This window comes from Daphnia pulicaria, chromosome 10 (assembly GCF_021234035.1).
Source record: "Daphnia pulicaria isolate SC F1-1A chromosome 10, SC_F0-13Bv2, whole genome shotgun sequence".
Taxonomy (NCBI): domain Eukaryota; kingdom Metazoa; phylum Arthropoda; class Branchiopoda; order Diplostraca; family Daphniidae; genus Daphnia; species Daphnia pulicaria.
The window spans coordinates 4,472,196-4,494,383 of NC_060922.1; the positions used below are offsets into that span (position 1 = coordinate 4,472,196).

A 22,188-nucleotide genomic window follows, 5' to 3' on the forward strand; every position below is an offset into this window, starting at 1 on the left:
AGTATGACTGCCTTTGACAACTTGACTATGAATTAACTTCCATGAAAATACAAGAAGAATCCAAGAATGAATTTTATTTCGTTTTTCTAAATGAGCCAACATGATTTTGTAATATTTACAACCGTTGTTGTATCAATAAATCGCATGTTGCATGAATGTAAACAAAGAAAAATTCAAAAGTCGATTATTTTAGAAAGTCGACTTAAAGTCGCGACTTTTTTCCCAAAGTCGACTTGTAATCGATTATTTTTCAGAACAAAGTCGATTATACAAAAAGTTTTGGTACAAGCCACTGCTCTTCGTTTTGTTGGAAGTTGGAAAGATGGCGATTTGGCGAATAAAATAAAGAAATTCTTAAAAACCGGGAAACAGGAAAACATAATTGTGTGTATATTCATTTTAAGTATTTAGACCATTGCATGTCGGCTACAATCCCTATCTAAGTAACGTGTCGAATCTGTATGCACACAGTAAAACGAAAAAAACAACTAATGAATTTATTTTATGAGGTTCTTCATGAAAAGATCTTTTTAGGTCATTCCATGCCTAAATCTAATTACACAAAATGTGTTACCAGGCCGGGTACTAGCCGTGTACCATCAGCAGCTAACTCCCCGGTCACGACTCGCCTTTACGTCCTTCATAAATTAACACATTCACAGGTAAGCATTCTTAAATTCTAACGGACAGTTCAATTCGAGATGTGCACGCAACAATGTGTTAGCCGCTGGCACTTGCCTTCCTTTTAACCGACTGTTAAAAAACAATGGGGAGAATCTTAGGTTGAACGAACCTTTTCATCAGTTTCATCTACCATTCCGTAGCCAGTTGTACGCAGTATTTTTCGTGGGGCAAACTCAACTTGTGTTTTCCTAGACCAACGTAGAAAATTTTTCTGTAGTTATTACATCTCTTTGCTATTAATATTTTTAAACAAATAATTTTTTTTAGGATGGGCAGAGAATTAAGCGGATGGCTATTTATGGCGTCATTTATTATTGGATTTTTTTCCTGCGCTGCATCAGCGTCCGAGAAGGACAAGTTAATGACATGGATTCACGAGAACAGTGATATGTTCGTGATGTTGAAACACTGGAACGATTTGCCTCTCATTTCGACAGCTTGGAAAAGATTGAAAATGACTCCCCAAGTACAGGAGGATCGAAAAAACTTCGTGAAAAGTGTCGAAACTTTCTTAGAAATATTAGGAGATGATTTGCAAATCCAGCGACCCAAAAATGTTAGTTCAATTTATGACAATCAGACTTTGGTCAATGGAACTTTTGAAGTTGCTCCGTTACCCCAAATTCCATCGGTCATTGATTTCAAAGATAACACGGGGGCGTTGGTGAATGCCACTCTAGTACTGGAATCATCGAAAAAAGAAGTTGAACCAACCACCAACAGCAGTGCAAGCCAATTTTCGAAAGACGATAAAACCTTAATTGTCCAGACCCAGACTTCTTCAATTCCTTGCAGTTGTAATGGTAATAACCAGAGTGTGATTATCATCAATTTTGTATAGTATTAAATAATTAATCGATTGGATTTCTTTTTATGTTTCTAAACAGATTCTCTTCAGTTTGACTCGAAATCTTTTCTACGCGATTATGAGGAGGAAAAACGCTGGATGCGTAGTCAACTTATTCCTTTAAATTACCTTTTTGATAAACTTCGGGTAATCGAAGACAGATTCACAAATTTGCAGGTAAATTTTACTATACTATAGTATCGTTGGTTCCATTATAAATATAGCTTATTCTTAAGTCATGGGTGTAGAGTTCTATGAGCTCTATTGTCATGCATACGTTAAATATCAAATTTACATACTGTATACTACATAATTTTTCTTCGCTTGTTGCGCTCTTTGATGAATATTATTATCGCCAGCGAACTGCTTGGACGTGCCTAAATGCCAACGAGGCAAAGAATGAGACAACAAACAACGTGACCTCTAACACAAATGTAGCAACAAGTAATTTAGGTCTTCAATCGCGGATTGAAAACCTTGAATCTCTGAGCAAGGTAGAGAAATTGATTTGCCTTTTTCTTATCGTAAAATAACATGCTCGATTAGCCTTAAGTATTGAGCATATGTAATTTTCACTTAATCACTATACGTCTAGACATTTTCTGTTGAGTATCAAAACCTTACCGCTATGGTCATGTCAGTGCAAGAGACCGCTAAGGCAACAACGGAACATTTAGAAATTCTTTCCAGTCGCGGTAGGCTATCTATTTTTTTCCGGCGCACAATTAATTTTAAAATTCTATATATCTTTGTTTCGATTTAGTGTCGGATCTTGCTGTTTCCAAGTCTGCATTGTATGAACGCAATAATACGGAAGACGTAGGTATACAAAATCTACGAAACTTTTTATTAATTTTTATGATACGGTATTATTCGTACTGAAATGATTATTATTATAATTATTTTTACAACAAATTCAGAATACTGTCCAGAACATTTAGACGAACGGGTTCCTTGTGCCGAAGTAGGCAATTCTTGTTATTGCTTTTCCAAATTGCAGGTAAGACAATTTTTATTTGTCTTTACCTTGAAATTTACATTTTGTTTTCTTAGAGAAATTGGACAGCCGCACAAGAATTTTGTCGAAAGAACGATATGTTTCTGTTAAGTCTTGAAACGCAAAATGAAACTGAACTTATTAATAACCACATTAAAAATTCAGGTAAAAAAATCAACCTTTTTCGATATCTTTATAATATGACAATTGAAAATTGCTAATTGCACATACTGCAACAACTATTGATTCAACGTTTTAATAGGGTTACCAAAAGATTTCTATTGGACGTCAGGTAGCGACGAAGCTAAAGAAGGCCAATGGATTTGGACTTCGACGCAAGAAAATATAACTGTTACAAACTGGCGAAACAATCAACCCGATGGTGGAAAAAAAGAGAACTGTCTCTATCTTCACAGCAGAGATGAATTTAAATGGGGGGACTGGATGTGCAATTTATCTCAGTATTTCATATGTGAATGGTAAGTCTGCGCAGTAATATTGGAATATATAAAACATTTATTAAATTAATTGCACGGAGTTTTCGATAAAATGTGAACTAGGCTACTTTGCTGAAGAACTGTCCGTTTTTTAACATTCTGTTCACTTATGTACTATCATTGTTTAATTAATCAGAAAAATATTAGCATTTTCAATTTTATTTTATTTTAGAGCCCATTCCTATCCAACCCTCTTCTAAAAACTAAACCATCCCTGAAAATTTAAAAATAACGAATAATGCAGTTCTCTCCCTGTTTTTATTGGAATTTGCCAAAGGTAGTCTATAGTAATGCCGGCTATAATAGCCACCTGGCAAAAACCGTTCAACACCGAGAATTTTCCTGAACAGAAATCAATTCAATGGAGTTCTACTGTCGGGCATGAAAATAGTTTTGAAATCGTTGGAGTTCTATTGTCAGACATTTAAAATATTTAAAGAAAAAAATAATTGAAGAATTTACTGGAGTTATATTGTCGCGTAGTGGAGTTCTACTGTCAGGTACTGGAGTTCTATTGTCGGGAATTTTATAATATTTCAAAAAAAGAATTCTTATGTCTTTGGATTTCTAGTTTTCTACTGTCGCTGGAGTTCTACTGTCGCATCCAAAGAATTTTTTAAAAATTAATTAAAATATTGGGGTTCCATTGTCGGTGGAGTTCTTCTGTATTTGGAGTTCTACTGTCAGCAACCCCAATATAGGATAGCGCAACGCGGCGCTGTACAGCGCCTAGCGGCCTGACGTAAGTTCAGCATAGTCATAAAGAGAGGCTCAGTGGTAGAATTAGATTGAGATTAAAGATTCAGGTATAATATAGCGATAATGGTTAAGGCGCTATCGCTTACTTCCGGTATACTTCCGGAAAATTAGCATGAAACTAGCAAGTGAGCTTTGTTCTCTGTCCAGTTCTAAGGATAGAATGCTAGGTTTTAGCAAACAAAACTGGGCTTTTCAAGTTTTGTGAGTGTCTTAAGACCAGAGTTCTGCAAATACTGAGTTTGGAGACGTGTCAAATAGATGGCGTTTTGATTGTGTCAGTTATGGACTTATGGCGATTTGCTGTCAACAGTTAAGCTATCTTTTCTTCGAAAATTACCAATGAATTCTTAGGTAAATTCGAGTGATTACGTATGTAAATTGTCGTTGGTGTGTTCTATTCCTTGTGTATGTTCAATAACCTCAATGTTTTTTCTCATCAACTTACAGAAGGAAACGTGAAAGAGTCGTGCAGCCTACCGTCAACTATTTTGTTCAAAATCATTTATTGTATTCTACTGAATGTGCCATCAAAATGATACAGATAACAACCAACACTAGCTTTTTTTTGTTGAAACATAATTCTTCTCATCTTTTATTAGGATTCATCATTATCGGCTATTTGTATTGGACTTGCTAGATAACCAATCCAGCATGAACCAATCTCTCATTCCTACTTCTTTAGGGAACCTTGGATAGCTGATCGGTTGATCTGCACTTACGTCCATCTAATGTTTAAGAGACAATTTCAAGTGTATACTAAAAACTGTTTTATAATTGTTCTTTTAAATTATAGACATCAAGCACATTGATGACACAAATGATAAACAAGGTGACTTATTGTTTATTTTTTTTTTACAGGTTCATCTAATTACAGATTTCTAAATTGGCACGGCAGACTTTATGAGAAGTCATGTCCTTTCAAAAAAAAAGGACAACGACTATACAGACAACAAGCTTCCTTGTTTGCTTACCGTTGGCTGCTACCCTTGAATCTCCCTTTTTACTTCCTTACAAGGGCCCTCTTCATTTGAGGTATTGCTTTCTGTTGCTGCAATCTTGTTTGAAAATTATTGTCATCCAAAAAATGTTCATTCTGCTTACAGGGTAATCCTACTAGTAATCCTTTGATACTTGTCATGGACTTTATCCACTGGTGAAAATCAACAATAGAATGCTGTAACTCAAGACTTATAAATTGTATAGTTAGCTAAATTACAAGTGCATATTTGGGCTCCCTTCTTTTCTGTGGCCCTGTTTCCCTAACTGACCACTAACCAACGCCCGCCGCTGGTCACTCACCCGCTTCGAAACCAGGAGGAGGGCAGGGCTCTGGTCGAACGGGGACTTGGAAGGCCCATGATCCGATGAAAACTTTTGGAGGATCCGGAGTCTAACCCGGAAGCCTAGTATGACTACATCTCCCCGGAAAAACTTGCCTCGTACTTCTCTCTTCTTCTCGGTCCAGATACTATCTCTGGGGGCCGTAGACAAAACCTACAATTGCATGTGCTGCGAGTTTAAACCATCAGGTAAATATGTTCAACTTTCTAACTGTGAGACTTAGTTATTTGGCGACTATGTCTTAACTTGACTGTTGTAGAGTCATAGAATCTACCTTGGAAAAGCTTGCTAGCTGTAGGATCCTTTGCAACATTTATTCCAAAGGATTATGTAGTTAACTTTAACTTCTGTCATTTTTGTTTTTGTCATTTGAGTCGCTGTGCCCTTGATAGTAATTGATTTTTTTTTTTGTGATATACAGTCTGGTAAAGTCTGAGCTTCGTCGTTTCTGCCCAACACATGGATTTGATGCAGCCAGCTTGTAAAGGGCGTTCCTCTTGTTACCTGTACTGCTGTTTGTTTCGTCAAATGAAGAAACATGAACAACTAAAGTAATTATTTCAATCAACTTTCTAATTGTCTGGCTGATTCAAAAAGATTGCTAACTGACACTGAGTGGTTCCATAGTTTAGCTATAATTGTGTCATTTTTGTTATTATCGCATGAGAATTTACTGCTTATGATAGTTATTGATTTTTTAAAAGCAGGATTAACATCAGTTAAAGTTTTAGCTTCTCTTTCTTCTTTTTGGTAGTTTAAATCACACATTTTGTTTTTGTTTCAACAATAGCTATCAGATATTGTTTTCAGAATATTTGGTTTAACTAAAACCACATAAAGTGTCATTAATTTGTCTTTTCAGACAGCATTGATGGTGAAGATTAATTCATTTCATTTCGGTTACAGGTTTATCGTGTATGTTCGCGTAGTTGCTGTCCGCTGTGGTACGATATTGCAGCCTATGCTGGTGATAGATCTTTCTGCATCAAATTAAACTGGCCGTTCCTTGGTGCTGGTGTCATGTTACCGAAGTTGCATCATTATTTTGTTAAATTGTCATTGTGACTATGCAGTTTACCGTTTATAAGTCGGGGAGCAACAAAAAGAAATATGGGGATGTTTATGTCAAACAAATAATAAACATGTTTTCGGGATTGGGAAAGGAAAGTGGAGGATGTTGGTGGGGGGATATTTCAAGTTTGGATAAAAAACAGTTAATTTATAACCCTACAAGCATATCCCTACCAATTAATCTCCAAACCCCACAAACTTATACCTTCCAATTCTTCAGACCTCACAATCATACACCTACAAACCCTCAAATTTATAACCTAAACCACATAAACCAATGATAAACCCTATGTCTGTAATAAATAAAAAATTTAATACATCAAAATTAAACAAATTTTTATTATTTTTTTGAAATGTACAAATATTCAATAAACAGAGCGTCCGGTTCAAAACATTTTTCTTCTTCACGAGTTAGAACGCAACCCTCCACCACCGCTGCGGCAATGAGACAAGAAACGATGCTTAGTTTTGCGGAAATCTGCGTCAGTCAAGTTACAAATTTTTCAAACTCAACAACTTCTGTCGAATTTTGCATCTAGATGGTGCAAATAGCGATCCTTTGTGTTTGGTAGTGGTAGAAAAGAAGATAGTTGTTTAAAAAACAAACAATGGTGAGTTTTTTGGCTACTCAGAAGTCAGAACACCCCATTGTTTGTTTTTTAAAAAACCATTTTCTTAACTACCAAACACATGGAATCGCGATTTGCACTAAAAGACTAGATGCAAAATTCTACGTACATTTGTAACTTGACTGACGGAGATTTCCACAAAAAATAAACCATGGCTTTTTGTTTCATTGGGTAGAGGGTTGCTTTGTTTAAACTCGCACATGCAATTGTAGGTTTTGTCTACGGCCCCCAGAGATAGTATCTGGACCGAGAAGAAGAGAGAAGTACGAGGCAAGTTTTTCCGGGGAGATGTAGTCATACTAGGCTTCCGGGTTAGACTCCGGATCCTCCAAAAGTTTTCATCGGATCATGGGCCTTCCAAGTCCCCGTTCGACCAGAGCCCTGCCCTCCTCCTGGTTTCGAAGCGGGTGAGTGACCAGCGGCGGGCGTTGGTTAGTGGTCAGTTAGGGAAACAGGGCCACAGAAAAGAAGGGAGCCCAAATATGCACTTGTAATTTAGCTAACTATACAATTTATAAGTCTTGAGTTACAGCATTCTATTGTTGATTTTCACCAGTGGATAAAGTCCATGACAAGTATCAAAGGATTACTAGTAGGATTACCCTGTAAGCAGAATGAACATTTTTTGGATGACAATAATTTTCAAACAAGATTGCAGCAACAGAAAGCAATACCTCAAATGAAGAGGGCCCTTGTAAGGAAGTAAAAAGGGAGATTCAAGGGTAGCAGCCAACGGTAAGCAAACAAGGAAGCTTGTTGTCTGTATAGTCGTTGTCCTTTTTTTTTGAAAGGACATGACTTCTCATAAAGTCTGCCGTGCCAATTTAGAAATCTGTAATTAGATGAACCTGTAAAAAAAAAATAAACAATAAGTCACCTTGTTTATCATTTGTGTCATCAATGTGCTTGATGTCTATAATTTAAAAGAACAATTATAAAACAGTTTTTAGTATACACTTGAAATTGTCTCTTAAACATTAGATGGACGTAAGTGCAGATCAACCGATCAGCTATCCAAGGTTCCCTAAAGAAGTAGGAATAAGAGATTGGTTCATGCTGGATTGGTTATCTAGCAAGTCCAATACAAATAGCCGATAATGATGAATCCTAATAAAAGATGAGAAGAATTATGTTTCAACAAAAAAAAGCTAGTGTTGGTTGTTATCTGTATCATTTTGATGGCACATTCAGTAGAATACAATGATTTTGAACAAAATAGTTGACGGTAGGCTGCACGACCCTTTCACGTTTCCTTCTGTAAGATGATGAGAAAAAACATTGAGGTTATTGAACATACACACGGAATAGAACTCACCAACGACAATTTACATACGTAATCACTCGAATTTACCTAAGAATTCATTAGTAATTTTCGAAGAAAAGATAGCTTAACTGTTGACAGCAAATCGCCATAAGTCCATAACTGACACAATCAAAACGCCATCTATTTGACACGTCTCAAAACTCGGTATTTGCAGAACTCTGGTCTTAAGACACTCACAAAACTTGAAAAGCCCATTTTTGTTTGCTAAAACCTAGCATTCTATCCTTAGAACTGGACAGAGAACAAAGCTCACTTGCTAGTTTCATGCCAATTTTCCGGAAGTATACCGGAAGTAAGCGATAGCGCCTTAAGCCTGTACAGCGCCGCGTTGCGCTATCCTATATTGGGGTTGCTGACAGTAGAAGTAGAACTCCAAATATAGAAGAACTCCACCGACAATAGAACCCCAATATTTTAAATTAATTTTAAAAAAATGTCTTTGTATGCGACAGTAAAACTCCAGCAACAGTAGAATTCCAAAGACATAAGAATACTTTTTTGAAATATTATTAAAATACCCGACAATCGAACTCTAGTACCACAGTAGAACTCCACTACGCGACAATATAACTCCAATAAATTCTTCAATTATTTTCATGATCAACAATAGAGAACTCCATTAAATTTTAAATATTTTAAATGTCCGACAATAGAACTCCAACGATTTCAAAACTATTTTCATGCCCGACAGTAAAACTCCATTGTTTGATTTCTGTTCAGGAAAATTCTCGATGTTGGACGGTTTTTGCCAGGTGGCTATTATAGCCGGCATTACTATAGACTACCCTTTGGCAAATTCCAATCAAGACAGGGAGAGAACTGCCTTATTCTTTATTTTTAAATTTTCAGGGATGGATTAGTTTTTAGAAGAGGGTTGGATAGGAATGGTCTCTCAAATTAAATAAAATTGAAAATGCTAATATTTTTCTGATTTAGTCTGCAACTGCAATTTTGACAGTAACCCTTCGGGTATTCTGGTAATTAAGTTTTTGTTTTGTCAAAACCTATTTAAAAATCTGCAGTTACTAATTCATTTTAAATATTTACGCTTAGTTAACGTAAGCTACTAACAGTGTTTATGCCTTTATTGTTCATGGTAACGGGAAAAGAAAACACTCCTAAAGTAAAAGGAATGAATATCAATAATTTCACCAATCATCAGAACGTCACAATGTTTGAATTGGGAAGTTTGGTCTTCGAGCAGCTCCGGCAGGTGGACTGAGAAGGCTCAAAGAATTCCATGTTCGACTCATGCAATTACTGCTGCTATGAGCCTGACCACTGGCTAGAGTGAACCAGAGTGTCTCGTCCATGCGGAACTGTGGTGAATTAGCCATCATGGTATCGGCGACTGAAAGGGCGGCACTGACTTGTGCGTAGTACGGGTCTTCTTCCAATTCTCCAACGTCCATGTAGATCCGTTGAGGAGCCCTCGATCCTAGGTTCGTCTCTTTGATTGTATGGTTCAAAAAATAGAACCCGTTGTCAACGTTGATTTCAGTTGGCCACCAAAACGACGAGCTCTTACACCATCCCTATTGATCCGTGCCAAGAAAAACGAAATTACAGTGATATTGTAACTTGTTTTATAAGCAGAAAAACATAAAATATATTTGTAATACTGACCATTCCAAATGTATTGGGCCGTGTCCAAATAGCGTGACAAGCTAACAGTCCACCCAAAGAGCATCCGCCAATACCCAAGTCATCGCGAAAGATGCGAAGTCGATCATTGGTTAACAGTTGAATGGCAGGTAAAACTTCGTTTACCATGTAGTTGACGTAGTCATCTCCTAGCCCGCCAACTTCGACTGGATAACCACAGCCATCTCGAAAATACTCCATGTATTCTCTACCAGACACGTTCGCCGGAATGCAACCAGCGCAATTGTCAGACCAATCACCGTTATAACAGTAATACTCAATGCCCGGCGTTGGTGTTAAAAATGCTATTCGGCCATGATATTGGGCATGGTCGACGATCACATTTGACACTAAAGCGTAGTCATTGGAACCGATCAAAACTACTTCCTCCGCAATAGCTTTCTCAGCAAAAATGTCATCAAACGAAAAACGATACAGTTCCATGGAAACCGCATTCAGATCGGGTACAAGGAACGTCTTGTAAGTCTTGTACGAATTTTCATTGTAACTCGGGGGCAGGTAGTATCCCCAGATTCGACTGTCGATTACCGTGTTGATCAAAGATTTGACCGAGGTAGCACGTACGGATCCCTGTCTGCTGAAGAAATATGGATATGAGAAATGTTCCCGGATCGGGAAGTTGGCTTCGAGCTTTGAAATGTGAACGGCTGTTCCGTGATTAGGTCCAACCATGTCGGTCCTGTTACTCGTCAGGATCCGATACTCAAGTCGACCGTTGACTGGTAGGGTGTTGTTGTGGATGCATTCTGCGCAGGCATATCCGTCGAGAAATCCAGAGAATTTCAAGTCGATCGACCAAGTGTCAACAGACCCTGGTCTCTCCAATAGTTTTAGATCGTCCCATGCTAATCCCAATCCATTGCCAATGATGTATAAATCGGTGGACAGCGAGCGATTCTGCAAACAAAAGCGTCGTTAAATACTGATTGATTATAAAAACTTGGTATAAGAAACTTTGAAGCATGTACTTACTATCAACTCTGATTCGGGATATCGGACGACAATTCTAAGCGTCAGGTTAGATCGAATATAAGACCTTTCGACCTGACCTTCAACACAGCGATGCCCCGTCGAATAGAAACAAGCGACAATAACTACCGCAATCGCCTTCACAACCTAACATACGTCAAATTAGGATGTGTCAGGATTAAGCACAGAATTATTCAGACAATTTAAAAAAAAAATAAGAAAAGATAAAGTAGTAAAGGACTGTTTACCAGTTTAATTTCCATGGTCGAGAACGGAGAAGTAATGAGTAGACAGGATCACACACCGATCTTGATTGATTTCCCTAGTTAATGTTTCAATCTTTTATAGAGACGGAACTCTGCCGATAACCTTCCATTATTGATAACCACTGTCGCACCAGAGCAAGTATCTGAAATAGTAGTGTTAGTCCTATTGAACTATCTATGAAGGATGATTCATCTCAACCTACGATTTTTTAAAAAAGATTGACATGTTGACACAAACGAAATCGACTGAAATGTTGAAATATTGGGACCTGTAGCGCAACAACGTTTTATCAACTTCCCTAGACAGTAAACACATTATGCAAGGTGATCAACGGAGTTGCACCAGTGCATCTTGATCAGCTACTATAGAAACCATTCTTTTAAAAATAGTCTTTGGGCTGATCTAGGCGGACAAAACATAAGATATTGAAAACTTTTTTTCCTGCAACAGAAAATAACGGAAAATAACAACTGCGATTTTATATCCTTCACAATTCACTGATCTTAAAAATAAAATGAATATGTAAGCCTTTCGTTTGAAATTTCTTATAAAAAACCTATAAGTTGAAAAGTGATTAGACTAGTTACCAAATAAAAAATTGCGAAGTAAATGGTTAACTCAACCAGGATGGCAATGTAAACACAAAAGATGCAGCACGCATGACCACGTTCCATTCAAAAACAAAATGTGATACAGTACCCTTTCAATGATTTCTTTTGAAATCATTATTTCGTAATCAGATTACTCGCATGGCCAACCCTACCTATAAGCCATTTATGCATTATTTCATGGAAAAAATACGGTAAAAAGGAATGTTCAATTAATCTTTTTCTTTTAATTAATCTTGTTAAGGGAGCATGTTCTATTTCCAGCCGTCCATCACGAGGTACTATTCGCACTCGCCGTGAAAGAGGCTTACACACACATACATACACTTGCATATTTACCTTCTTAGACGCATGGATTCCTGCATGTGTGCTATTTTAAGCAGAAGCACATCAACCGATTTACCGCCGAATGTAAGCGCACTGTATAGTCACTGTAGCAATGGGTTCAATCTAATCACATTTCGAGAGCTAAGACTAGCTAACGCGATTATGACAGTCAGTCTTGATTCCAAAAAGATTTCTGGTGGAATTCCAAACAGGATATATTCGACGTCAAGGGAGTAGGGAAAAAGAATAATCAACGCCAATTATTTATTTCTTTAATGATTTGGCTGCAGGCTTGTCAGTTATCTTCCATTCGTTTTTCCGCACTTTGCGCTTGTTAGGTGGGGTGGCGGTCAACTCAGATCTTTTTCTTTTCTTATCTTTAACCTGCGATGATTTCTTCACATTTTCAAGTTCCATTTTATCGTCTGATTCTTTGTTTCGATTGGTCGTCGAGATGAGGACCTCGTCGGTCATGGGAGCAATTACAGTACCAATTTTGGTTATGACCTTAGGCGCTGCCAATTTACGAACAGCAGTTTCGGGAATAAATGTCGATGTCACCGGTGCTCGAATAGTGGTTTCAAAGGCAGCAGCAGAGCGGAACGGGAAAGGCAAGTCATCAACCTGAGATTAAACAAAAGTTAGGTTATGTTCAAATGATTCAACCGAAGCGATTACCTGTTGACGACGCATGTTAGTATTCTTATCCTCGTTGATGATAAGATTTCCCTGATTTTCATCTCTTCGTTTAGGGGCGGGTGGGGCTTTGATGATAAATTGCCTCCTCTTACGTTTGGAGATTTTTACACCAGAACCACCCCATTCTCCCCATCCAGGTAAAGTCAAATCAATATCTTTAGGAGCGGATGCACTAACAACTCGTTTTTTCTCCTCCTTGAACTGTTCGATCACATCATCATCAGCAAATGCTTCCGCCAACGTCATCCGTCGTTGTTCTTCTTCGTCTTCTTCTTCATTTCCTTCTTCTGTCACAGGAACTGAGGAGTTTATTATTGTGGTGTCTGGCATCGAAATAAACTTGAATGGATCAATGTCTGTGACCAATTTCGTTTTATTTTTAGTTGTTTCGGAGACTTTTTCTTCTATCGGTATGCTTTTTGTTTTCTTCGGCCGATGGATTTGGTCGATTTCGATGTCTTCATCCCGTTGTTCGAAATCTTCCATTGTGCTTTTTCGAACTAAACCTTCGTTCAGTTCTTCTGAAAACTCTTCCTGCATTTCTGGAGACTCTGAAGTGATGCTCTCATTGTCATCCGATGCAGATAAGTCGCTAACATTGACTTCACGATCAACTGATTGTTTCTTCTTTTTTGGCTTGCTTTTAGCTTTGATGGGGATTTCGTTTATAATTTTCTTTATCTCTTTATTCTTGTTGACGGTGTCCCAGAGTTTTCGATATCCTGAAGTGATCTCTGAAGTAGGATGAGCTGATTCTGTGCCGCCTAACCACGGGTTGTCGCTTTTTTCCAGAGGAATCGGAGGAATATCTTCATCAGATTCATCGTCTGATTTTTTTACTTTCCTTGTCACTTCCTTGCCAATACGCAGTTGATCTGCCAATGATTCTCTTGCCTACGTCGTAAAATATATATGCTATTAAAACTTGTGAAAAAGATTAAATTACAAAAACTTGATTACATTTTCGTCGTATTTTGAACGAATGGCTTGCAATTTGGCCCACTTGCCGGCGCCTTTGTGCTTTAATGTCATACGCTCCTCGATTCTCTTTTTATCCAACTGCTCGAGTTTTTCTAATGCCTTCTCGGGATCATGTTCTTTAAGAGCCTCAAATTCTTTGACGTGATTTTTCATTTTCTCTCTCTTAAGCAGCCGATGATACCTTAAGATGATTTTTTTTACATAAAGCGTGAATGTAACATATGAAATGATTAGAAATGAATACAGTAATTACGTACGTTTTGCTCTTGATTTTATTTTGCCGTCTAGCTTTTGCTTCTTGATATGACTGAAGAGCTCTGCTTTTGGCCAGTTCTTTACGTCTCTCTAAAGCTTCTTTCAGAGACATAGAAGTTAATGCCTCTTGCTCAGCAGGGGTAAGTTCCTAAACATATACAAATAATATGATCAGAAAATTTGAAACATACTTTCCTGGAATTTCTTTACCTGATCTTCAGCTTGAACATTTTTGTTTCCTCGTAAAAGCTCGCTAATTTGTTGTTCCAAAGGAGTTTTGGGCTAGCAAAAGAACATCAAATTTTGTGTTGAGAGTCATTTGACTCAACTAAAAACTTTGAAGAAGATACCTTGAATTTTGATGTAAACTCCTTTGAGGAACACATTTTTAAAGAGGGTTGGTTCAAAGGAAAAATCAATTGTTCAGCATTTCGATTCCCTTTCACAGTGTCATCCCATCTTGATATTTCGTCTTTAACTTTTTCATAGCCAGCTGCACGCTCAACCTAGTGTTAGATGAGAAAAAAAATTTGAAATAAATCTCAGTACATTGTTGGCAACGGTTCTGTTTGTACAGACCCTTAAAGCTTGGGGTTTTTCTAGAGGAACTTTTAGAGTTTGGGTTCTTGATTTTGCTTGCTTGACAGTTTTTGAAAGTGCTCCCAAACGAGTTTTCTTTGCAATAACACTAAGTAAATCATCAACTTGAATTTTTTTAGCCTTCGAGTCTCCATCCCCAGTACCAATTTGAACTAAAGCATGTTCATTGATTTTAGAAACTGGTTCAGTTCTCTGGGTTATTTTCATCCTGTAAAACAAAGTAATACATTTTGGGTTAAAAAGTTGTGGCTTGATAATAAGAGTTATACTTGCTTCTTATTTCTTCCCAGTTTCGATATGGCATTAAGCAACTTTTCGTGTTTCTGTTCATCGTCTCCATCGTTACTCGCAGTTTCATCGATGTCGAGAAATTCTTGCTTTTCTTCAGCAGGTTGAAGGGTTTTCAATTTAGACATGTTTCCGAATGTTAAATTAACTTGTTAAATTCTTTACACTTCTAAAATAGGCTGAAGCCGGTTGGCATGCACACGGTAAGTATCTGACAGAACACGTGCTTACAAACTAAAGCAAAATGATACAGGAAATAATTTGTCTGCTAGTGCTACACCAGCGATGTTACAGTAAACAGGGCTAATCGGTAAACGTTGGCAGGTAATAGCCACCTGGCGAATTATTGCGATACCATAATATATGAAAACAAAAATTTCTGCCGTAGAAAAATTGTAAAACAAAAACTCAAATAAATATTTAACTTGAATTTATTTTCACCAAGTTTCAACCTCTTTGGATAAATATTACAACAGAATATTTGGGCCAAGAAACGAAACATTCCTTCTAACCCAACCGACAGGGGCGCATATTGCTTTTTCACTGTCTGCTCGTAGACGTCATATCTTCACTGCTAGGTTGGGAAAATCTCTTCGCGCACGGGATTTATGGAATACAGGACTAGGGTAAATGAATGACTGTTACTGTGTTTAATCTACATACAGACGGCCTTGGTCATGGCCGATTCCACGCGATTAGCCCACACGGTTGACTTTACAAGAAAACAAACTGGAAAATCACCCAAGAGTAAATCACATATGAAAAGAAGTCAAAGCCATTTCGACGCCAAAGAACTATCGAAAAATGGATATTCCAGCACCCTGAGTGTAAATATAGTTTGTCTGTATTCATTTAGTAATAATGTGACTTTAATTTCATCACTTTTATCTGTAGTTGGACGCTAAAGGAAAGGATATAAATGGAAAAGATAGTGTCAGTGAGAGCCTACCTTCAGTTAAAGGTCTCTCCAATTTGGGGAACACATGCTTCTTCAATTCAGTAATGCAAGTGTTGAGCCAAACACATTGGTTGACACAACTACTAGACATGGAAGTTCGTGATGGCCATGTTGTGCAGCTGAAAGGTTCAGATGGAAATTCCTCCTGCAGCAGTTCCTGTTCAGCCTTTCAAGAGCTTGAAAACTGCAGTCCCTTAGTGAATTCATCAGAAAATACAAGTGTAGAGGAACCGTTAGTTGCTGAGCCAATCAGTGTAACCCTTGGTTCAGGTAGATATATTTCGTAAAATAATCATTCAAACTGTTTTTAATAAATTCAATCATCTTCTAGGTAAACCCCTAACACTTACATTGGCATCCTTTCTCAAGGATATGCATTGTCCAGCTATAACAGGAGGAACAGGAAAACGAAGGCAATCATTATCCACAGTAACTCCTTCATCTCTTTTTAACCAAGTCTGTAAAAAGAGTCCCCAATTTAGAGGATTTCAGCAGCAAGATGCCCATGAGTAGGTTGCAGTTGTATGAGTTATATTACTCTCCTAATCGTAATCCATCGACTAATTACTAAAAAAATTAGGCTTCTACGTCACCTGCTGGATGGTATCCGGACTGAAGAAATTACACGGCGGCGCCACGCAATTATGAGCCATTTCAATTTACCTCTCACTATTGTGAAAAACCAGCCGACAGAAGTTGATCCATTGCTAAAGCGAAAATTGAAAGTCTATGGGAAAGAATCCGCCCACACTTTTGTGGATCAATTATTTGGTGGTCAACTTCTCAGCACGGTGATCTGTGATTCTTGCCATCACTCGTACCAAATCCTTGAGCCATTTATGGATCTTAGCCTACCAGTGTCAGAAGATAAATCACCACCGACCAGCCACAAGCGCAAGACCAATGTCGTTGACTCACTGTCGTGCTTAGGCTCGTCCACACCAGTAACCCCATCGAAACATCAGCGTAAAAAAGAACGTAAAGCTGGGCGTCGAGGCAAAGGGAGAAAATTTGATAAGGAAGAAGAAGAGGATTTGGTGCCAGTTACCAACACTCATGTGGATGAAAATCCTCCAGCTGTGGACGAACCTGCTTCTTCGGGTGTCGAAGATGATTCTACGAGTATGAAGACAGAAGATACTGCTAGTATGAAAACTGTTGATAAGGAAACCGATAAAGGGGAAGGAGACGACGAAGAAGAAGAAAGTCTTGTCTCGAGCGGAAGAGAAGATGAAGAGGATGATGATGTGGGCGGTGATGTTGAGGACAACAACGAGGAAGTAAACGAGCTAGTGTCAAGAATAGAACAGGTTCGCGTTGATTCAGCAAACGAAGAAGATGGAATCGAGCAGCTCAAAATGGACAGCCCTCCTTCGACTCCAACTGCAAAGAAAATTCGCAGCGAGTGGATTGCCAAGAGTCTCTGTTCCTTGGCCGTCCGTTATCATGCCACCAATCAAGAATGTTCAGTCCAATCGTGCCTTAATCTTTTTACTGCCCCAGAGCTACTTACTGGCTCAAACAAATACGGCTGCGAAAACTGCACTAAACGAAAAGCGGCAGCAGCTGTAGCTGAAGGGGCAGATGAAAATACTAAAATACCAACCGTTTACAGTGTGGCTAGCAAACAATTGCTCATTTTCGCTCCGCCAGCCTTATTAACACTTCACTTAAAACGTTTCACGCAAAATGGAATAGCTCTCCGTAAAGCCCAGAAACACGTCGATTTCCCACTTCGTTTTGACCTCGCTCCGTTTTGCAGCGCAGCAGCTGCTGGTGTTAGCTCAATACCGGCCGACCAAAAAGAAGTCATCTACTCATTATATGGAGTAATTGAGCACAGCGGTCGACTTAGTAGTGGCCACTACACAGCTTTCGTAAAAGTACGACCAGTGACATCTCATCCACTAACCCAGTTTCTTCAACGAGAACCAATGCAGACAGAAGATCTTCTTCGTCTTAGGGATCAACTTAGTGAACGCTTGCTTGCTGAACGATCGACCGTTGAAGATTCGTCTGAATATTCATCTGAAGGGACTTGGTACTATTGTAGCGACTCCCACGTAATGGCTGTCAGCGAAGAAAAAGTCTTGAAAAGCCAAGCGTTTCTCCTTTTCTACGAAAGGGTACTGTGAATTGCAAATGATAATTTGATTGTTTAAATTTGCCGCCACTATACAAATATGTCACTTAATACAAAATTTCATCATGAAAATGATTTGGAAAGGAATATTTTGTTACAAAAGTTTTGCTATCGCGCTAGAATGAGAATGACTAACAGAAATATACTCATTGTCCCTTCGTAGAGAAGTTTGGGAGAAAAAACGGTCCAAACAAACAGGTGGTAGCGAAGAGATGTGACAATCACAAAAAGAAACGCCATGATAAGCATTCTAGAATAAATAAAGCCATACATCTGCGTATTGTCTTTAGAATGCAACTTTTGTCTGTGGATATCCAACAGCAATGCAAGAACAGGACCCGAAAAGGTTGCACAGCTTAGCAAGAAACCTTTGAAATCAAAAGATATAATAAGTTAATGCACGCAGCGAATTCAAAGATAGGTTTTCCGTACCGACTGCAAACACATTGTAGCTTGACAATCCAACGTAGCCAGAAGCAAGATCGATCCTGGCCAAATTATTGCCGTTTCCCTATTAAGAAATATCACATTGAGACCAGATTATATTTTAATGGTGAGATATAACACATTTTGCGCTACCTCTTGAAAGTACCAAGCCATTCCAATACAGTAATGTGCCAGGTTGTTGTAAAAAGGGTTAAGCTGCGCAGTTAGATGGGGGCTTATCAAGGAGTACTGCAGCAAATGTATCCAAGTAAGGATAAGATTGTGAGGTCGTTTCAGTAGAGAAGTCAGAACAGTCCACATCGTAATCATTGTGGAAGAACGTTCACGTGAAAAAACACCGATCACAATCACAGACAAATAAGCAACGCTAGCTTCCACAAGACCCCTGTGATAACGAAGATGTGATATGTTAATAACTTTCTTAAAAAAAAAAAAATTTAACGCTTACGTTGACTGAGGATAGCAAAGGCTGAAAAAACCCAAAGCCGAACGATGAGCAAGATTTGCGACCAGGCTTGCAAATGTGGCCATCACCTGCAAGGTTCTGAGTTTAAGATTTCTGAGAATCCAATGCAAAATTCCCATCGCTCCAATCACGGAAGAAACAGTAAGATAAGGCTGATTGCCTGGAGTGTTAAGCCATTCTTTAACGTCGGGTTCGTTTATCCATTTGTCTCCGGTTTGATTCCAACAACGAGCAATCCGAACGAGTCCCATAAAACCAATCAGTGAAAGTATACTTTCTTTTCGCCTTTTGCTTCCGAAGATCATAAGTAACGCAAGCGTATTGACGAAGTAATAATACGTTTGGTGTTCTTCTTCGACAAAGCTACTCGCACCCAAACTGAATGCATGTAACAACGACCCGAGTAAAAGAAAAACTTCAGGGGAGCATCCTAATTTCTACAAATAATAATAATTAAATTTGTAGTGAAAAAAGTAATGAATAATTTTTTAAAACATACCTTGAAGCGAAACCATGAACGATTCCAAATTAATTGGCAATTTATAACAAAAAAACAAAGGATGCAGATGCTGAGTCCTAAGCAGTAGATGGCTGGAACACGCCCATTAATACAAATGCTGCTTTCATTGTCAATCGACACACAAGTCAGGACATGGAGAAATATTGAAAACAGACTGATTCCAATGATAAGGGAATAAACAGGACGGATAGTTGACCAGTCAGTAAATCTGTGGCATTCTAAAACTGTAATAAGAAGAAGCTAAAAAAAATTTGTGTGAGAAAGAGAAGTTAAATGTGTACATCAACACACACATACCTGGAATGAAATGACGATGCCCACTATCATTAAATAAAGATCGAATTCCACGAGGTTCTTGATAGAAAGACTGCTCATTTCTGCCGCAGCTTTCACGAAGAGGTTTGCGATGTAATCTCCTTTTCCTGATGCGTCGTTAGTTAACCAATCTTGATACAGCTTAACAGCTCGCTGAAATTCTACATTTTCATTGTTTCTTTCGGATTGGAGAAAAATATTCTGGGCGTTTACGTAGGCTGCATAAAGCTTATGTTTAAGCTCAAAATCATGAGTGACACCAAGAAGAAGGGAGCCCAAGTTGTTAGTTGGAATTGGGACTCCCATTAAAACAGCCATCGTTGGAGCTAAATCAATCTGAAGGTGATTTGAAAAATCGGAATCTGATTCAGGATCGGGTTGGCAGCCTTCCATCACAAAAGTGAGGGGGATTTCAACTTCAGACTTTGAAGATCCCCCATGACTGCCAGAATCACTCATTCCTGATTAACGGAAAGTTTGTTAAGTAAAGACAATATCGTAATTATCTTTAGAAAAATATGTTACGATACCGTGATCACCGCAGATAATAATGGCAGTGTCGTTAGTACTGAACTGTTGGTGAATCTTTCTTATAACCTCATCCATTTCTTTTAATTTTTGTGGAATCAATGGACTTCTTGGTCCACGGACATGCCCAATGTGATCCAGCCCCAAATAGTGAAGAATCATCACAGACCAATCCATTTGGCTCAATTCAAAATCTAAATGCCTGGTAACATTTTCATCGACCTAATGTTAAAAATTACAAAAACACTAAAAAGAAATGCTAGTAGGTAACAAATTATTTTATCAAACCTCTTTGAAATCATTTACAAAGAAAGATGTGGTGCCTTCACTACGGAGAAATTTTCCAGGGAAGAGCTTCAGCCACGTATCATCACCATAAAAAACCATTTTATGGCTGTTTGCAGCGAATTGACTAAGGATATTATCTTCATCAAGTTGTGGACTACCCAAGTTGAAAATGACATCAGCAAATCCTGGCACACTACCTGTTACCAGAGCCTTTATTCTAGGTAAGGTGACTGTTGGTGTATGGGCATGGGCAAGATAGGAGCAAGCTTGACCGTTATGATGAAGCTTGGAAAGAAAAGGCATGGAATCGAGATTTTCTCCAATTATGAAATCTGCTCTCAAAGCATCAATCACAATCAACACTAATTGTGTTAATTTGGGAGTGTACAGCTGTTCAGGATTCAACCTGTCAAACAATTCAAATTTAATTTGAGCATACAGTATAACTCACTGTTAAACCAGCCATAATACTTACACTAAACCATTTAATTCTTTTGGGAAACTGTCAACCCAACTTGCAAAAGTCTGGTTTCTGGTTCTGACAGGCAGGAACCCAGCTAAAAATATGAAAATTGCAGCAACATGGGAAAATATTATGTAAAGGAACCACAAATTTTTCAACTTCATTATTTAATGATGCATGTGGAGCAACAACAAAACTGTAATAGGCCTACACAAACAATGTGACAGGACTCCAGCAAAAAATTTCAATTTTTATTCAATGAAATTGTAATGCTAATGTTTAGAAGTTGCTCCAATGCTCCAACAACAAAGTGACCGACTGAGTTGGGCGCAACCAATTTTTTAGAAGTATTTAGAACAGAGCTCTGTTTAGAGACTTTTATTACCACAATAAATAATAATGGCCTATAAATAAATTTAGATAATAGATTTTTTATAGTCTACCATACTACCAAAGTTGCATAGTCTAACATTTCAAACTGTTGGTACTTGGTACCAGACGACATAGACATCTAGCGGCTTTACAATTTAAGTAAGGTGACGGGTGGGCGAGTTGGATGAGGCGTCAGTTGATGTGTATACTGACTCTACCAATATTAAAAAGAAAAAATCTAGTTATTGATATGTGCTAGTGAACAAGAAGTATAAACTTCTTTCCAAAGAGGCGAGACTATCTTAGGCGGTGATACCGTAAAGGTATATCTCGCAATACTCGACTTCATTCAACAGTAGATCCCATCCTTAGGGATGGGTGTGTAGATCCGAGTCTGAGAGAACTCGATTTAGGATTGAAGCACTTCAAAACTGAAAGTGTGTTTACCACACTGGGTTGCTGGACAACGAATATAGTTTGAAGTGTACAAGTGTACAATCATGTTTGGGTGTATCGCTCTAAGCTGCCCGGGCAGGTTGTATTACTCTCCCTTCCTAAGTTGATGTATGCCTGTGAAGTGTACCGGCTCAGCTGAGGTCAGGGATTGATTGTCAGACTATTGACCCGCCTGACCTCGTAGGGTTGTTGAAGTTTGGCATTAGAGATGTCAATGTAACAAGTAAACTTTTGTTTTTGTTTTTTTCTAAAATTCTAGTCGATCATATAGTTTATGAAGTAACAGAATTCTATCAGTGTAGTGGATCTGATTTCAATGTAGCGAAACAGCAAAGAAGAGGAAGAAGAGAAAGTACACGCTTTTACGAAGACAGAAATGGTGGTATTCAATTACCTTGTGATACCTTCCATATGGAGATTAATT

General features: G+C 38.2%; 5 protein-coding genes and 2 long non-coding RNA genes across 13 annotated transcripts; 3 read left to right on the plus strand and 4 right to left on the minus strand.

The window, feature by feature from the left end:
• The first annotated feature begins 501 nt into the window (after window positions 1-501).
• Window positions 502-4,325, plus strand: LOC124313856. Of its 6 annotated transcripts, none has more exons than XM_046778664.1 (10): window positions 502-662; window positions 952-1,487; window positions 1,569-1,708; window positions 1,891-2,025; window positions 2,127-2,226; window positions 2,295-2,354; window positions 2,452-2,531; window positions 2,585-2,693; window positions 2,791-3,007; window positions 3,089-3,186. In XM_046778664.1, exons 2-10 carry the CDS (start codon window positions 953-955, stop codon window positions 3,099-3,101), a joined length of 1,389 nt encoding a protein of 462 aa, XP_046634620.1. In that variant the 5' UTR covers window positions 502-662; window position 952; the 3' UTR covers window positions 3,102-3,186. The 6 variants fall into 6 exon arrangements, with proteins under 6 accessions (XP_046634620.1, XP_046634624.1, XP_046634623.1 ...); XM_046778668.1 differs by lacking the exons at window positions 502-662; window positions 3,089-3,186 and adding exons at window positions 779-882; window positions 4,232-4,325; XM_046778667.1 differs by lacking the exons at window positions 502-662; window positions 3,089-3,186 and adding exons at window positions 779-882; window positions 3,303-3,426.
• An 847-nt stretch (window positions 4,326-5,172) lies between these two features.
• Window positions 5,173-6,531, plus strand: LOC124315022. Its single transcript, XR_006911470.1, has 3 exons — window positions 5,173-5,313; window positions 5,547-5,676; window positions 6,032-6,531. It is a non-coding gene; the product is annotated as an uncharacterized LOC124315022 (long non-coding RNA).
• A 682-nt stretch (window positions 6,532-7,213) lies between these two features.
• LOC124313827 lies at window positions 7,214-7,872 on the minus strand. The gene is made up of 3 exons (XR_006911022.1): window positions 7,781-7,872; window positions 7,500-7,673; window positions 7,214-7,428 (listed from the first exon to the last, which is right to left on the minus strand). It is a non-coding gene; the product is annotated as an uncharacterized LOC124313827 (long non-coding RNA).
• Window positions 7,873-9,216: 1,344 nt separating this feature from the next.
• On the minus strand, window positions 9,217-11,303 carry LOC124314522. The gene is made up of 4 exons (XM_046779719.1): window positions 11,032-11,303; window positions 10,787-10,930; window positions 9,776-10,711; window positions 9,217-9,684 (listed from the first exon to the last, which is right to left on the minus strand). Exons 1-4 carry the CDS (start codon window positions 11,044-11,046, stop codon window positions 9,316-9,318), a joined length of 1,464 nt encoding a protein of 487 aa, XP_046635675.1. The 5' UTR covers window positions 11,047-11,303; the 3' UTR covers window positions 9,217-9,315.
• An 879-nt stretch (window positions 11,304-12,182) lies between these two features.
• LOC124314520 (U3 small nucleolar RNA-associated protein 14 homolog A-like) lies at window positions 12,183-15,100 on the minus strand. Its single transcript, XM_046779716.1, has 8 exons — window positions 14,794-15,100; window positions 14,500-14,728; window positions 14,271-14,426; window positions 14,131-14,202; window positions 13,923-14,068; window positions 13,645-13,846; window positions 12,664-13,578; window positions 12,183-12,609 (listed from the first exon to the last, which is right to left on the minus strand). Exons 1-8 carry the CDS (start codon window positions 14,934-14,936, stop codon window positions 12,250-12,252), a joined length of 2,223 nt encoding a protein of 740 aa, XP_046635672.1. The 5' UTR covers window positions 14,937-15,100; the 3' UTR covers window positions 12,183-12,249.
• Window positions 15,101-15,351: 251 nt separating this feature from the next.
• Window positions 15,352-17,996, plus strand: LOC124314521 (ubiquitin carboxyl-terminal hydrolase 16-like). The gene is made up of 4 exons (XM_046779718.1): window positions 15,352-15,635; window positions 15,703-16,036; window positions 16,098-16,275; window positions 16,347-17,996. Exons 1-4 carry the CDS (start codon window positions 15,486-15,488, stop codon window positions 17,899-17,901), a joined length of 2,217 nt encoding a protein of 738 aa, XP_046635674.1. The 5' UTR covers window positions 15,352-15,485; the 3' UTR covers window positions 17,902-17,996.
• LOC124314519 (GPI ethanolamine phosphate transferase 2-like) lies at window positions 17,913-21,244 on the minus strand. 2 transcript variants are annotated; one of them, XM_046779714.1, is made up of 9 exons: window positions 20,949-21,244; window positions 20,474-20,879; window positions 20,188-20,407; window positions 19,640-20,118; window positions 19,322-19,582; window positions 18,805-19,259; window positions 18,489-18,741; window positions 18,342-18,420; window positions 17,913-18,277 (listed from the first exon to the last, which is right to left on the minus strand). In XM_046779714.1, the coding sequence occupies exons 1-9, from the start codon at window positions 21,098-21,100 to the stop codon at window positions 18,018-18,020; spliced, it is 2,565 nt and encodes an 854-aa protein (XP_046635670.1). In that variant the 5' UTR covers window positions 21,101-21,244; the 3' UTR covers window positions 17,913-18,017. The 2 variants fall into 2 exon arrangements, with proteins under 2 accessions (XP_046635670.1, XP_046635671.1); XM_046779715.1 differs by lacking the exon at window positions 20,949-21,244 and having other exon boundaries at window positions 20,474-20,597; window positions 20,671-20,760.
• Window positions 21,245-22,188: the final 944 nt, after the last annotated feature.

Excerpts from the sequence above, each read along its gene's own strand:
- LOC124314520 (XM_046779716.1), bottom strand. The coding sequence starts at position 14,936 with ATGTCTAAATTGAAAACCCTTCAACCTGCTGAAGAAAAGCAAGAATTT. Across the intron at positions 14,427-14,499 it reads AAAAACCCCAAGCTTTAAGG|GTTGAGCGTGCAGCTGGCTA; the intron begins GTCTGTACAAAC and ends ATCTAACACTAG. Across the intron at positions 13,579-13,644 it reads GTTCAAAATACGACGAAAAT|GCAAGAGAATCATTGGCAGA; the intron begins GTAATCAAGTTT and ends TTTACGACGTAG.
- LOC124314521 (XM_046779718.1), top strand. The coding sequence starts at position 15,486 with ATGGCCGATTCCACGCGATTAGCCCACACGGTTGACTTTACAAGAAAA. Across the intron at positions 15,636-15,702 it reads GATATTCCAGCACCCTGAGT|TTGGACGCTAAAGGAAAGGA; the intron begins GTAAATATAGTT and ends TTTTATCTGTAG. Across the intron at positions 16,037-16,097 it reads CAGTGTAACCCTTGGTTCAG|GTAAACCCCTAACACTTACA; the intron begins GTAGATATATTT and ends ATCATCTTCTAG.
- LOC124314522 (XM_046779719.1), bottom strand. Across the intron at positions 10,712-10,786 it reads ATCCCGAATCAGAGTTGATA|AATCGCTCGCTGTCCACCGA; the intron begins GTAAGTACATGC and ends TTTTGTTTGCAG. Across the intron at positions 9,685-9,775 it reads GGCCCAATACATTTGGAATG|GGATGGTGTAAGAGCTCGTC; the intron begins GTCAGTATTACA and ends ACGGATCAATAG.
- LOC124314519 (XM_046779714.1), bottom strand. The coding sequence starts at position 21,100 with ATGAAGTTGAAAAATTTGTGGTTCCTTTACATAATATTTTCCCATGTT. Across the intron at positions 20,880-20,948 it reads AAAGAATTAAATGGTTTAGT|GTTGAATCCTGAACAGCTGT; the intron begins GTAAGTATTATG and ends ATTGTTTGACAG. Across the intron at positions 20,408-20,473 it reads TTGTAAATGATTTCAAAGAG|GTCGATGAAAATGTTACCAG; the intron begins GTTTGATAAAAT and ends TTTTAACATTAG.
- LOC124313856 (XM_046778664.1), top strand. The coding sequence starts at position 953 with ATGGGCAGAGAATTAAGCGGATGGCTATTTATGGCGTCATTTATTATT. Across the intron at positions 1,709-1,890 it reads ACAGATTCACAAATTTGCAG|CGAACTGCTTGGACGTGCCT; the intron begins GTAAATTTTACT and ends TATTATCGCCAG. Across the intron at positions 2,026-2,126 it reads ACCTTGAATCTCTGAGCAAG|ACATTTTCTGTTGAGTATCA; the intron begins GTAGAGAAATTG and ends CTATACGTCTAG.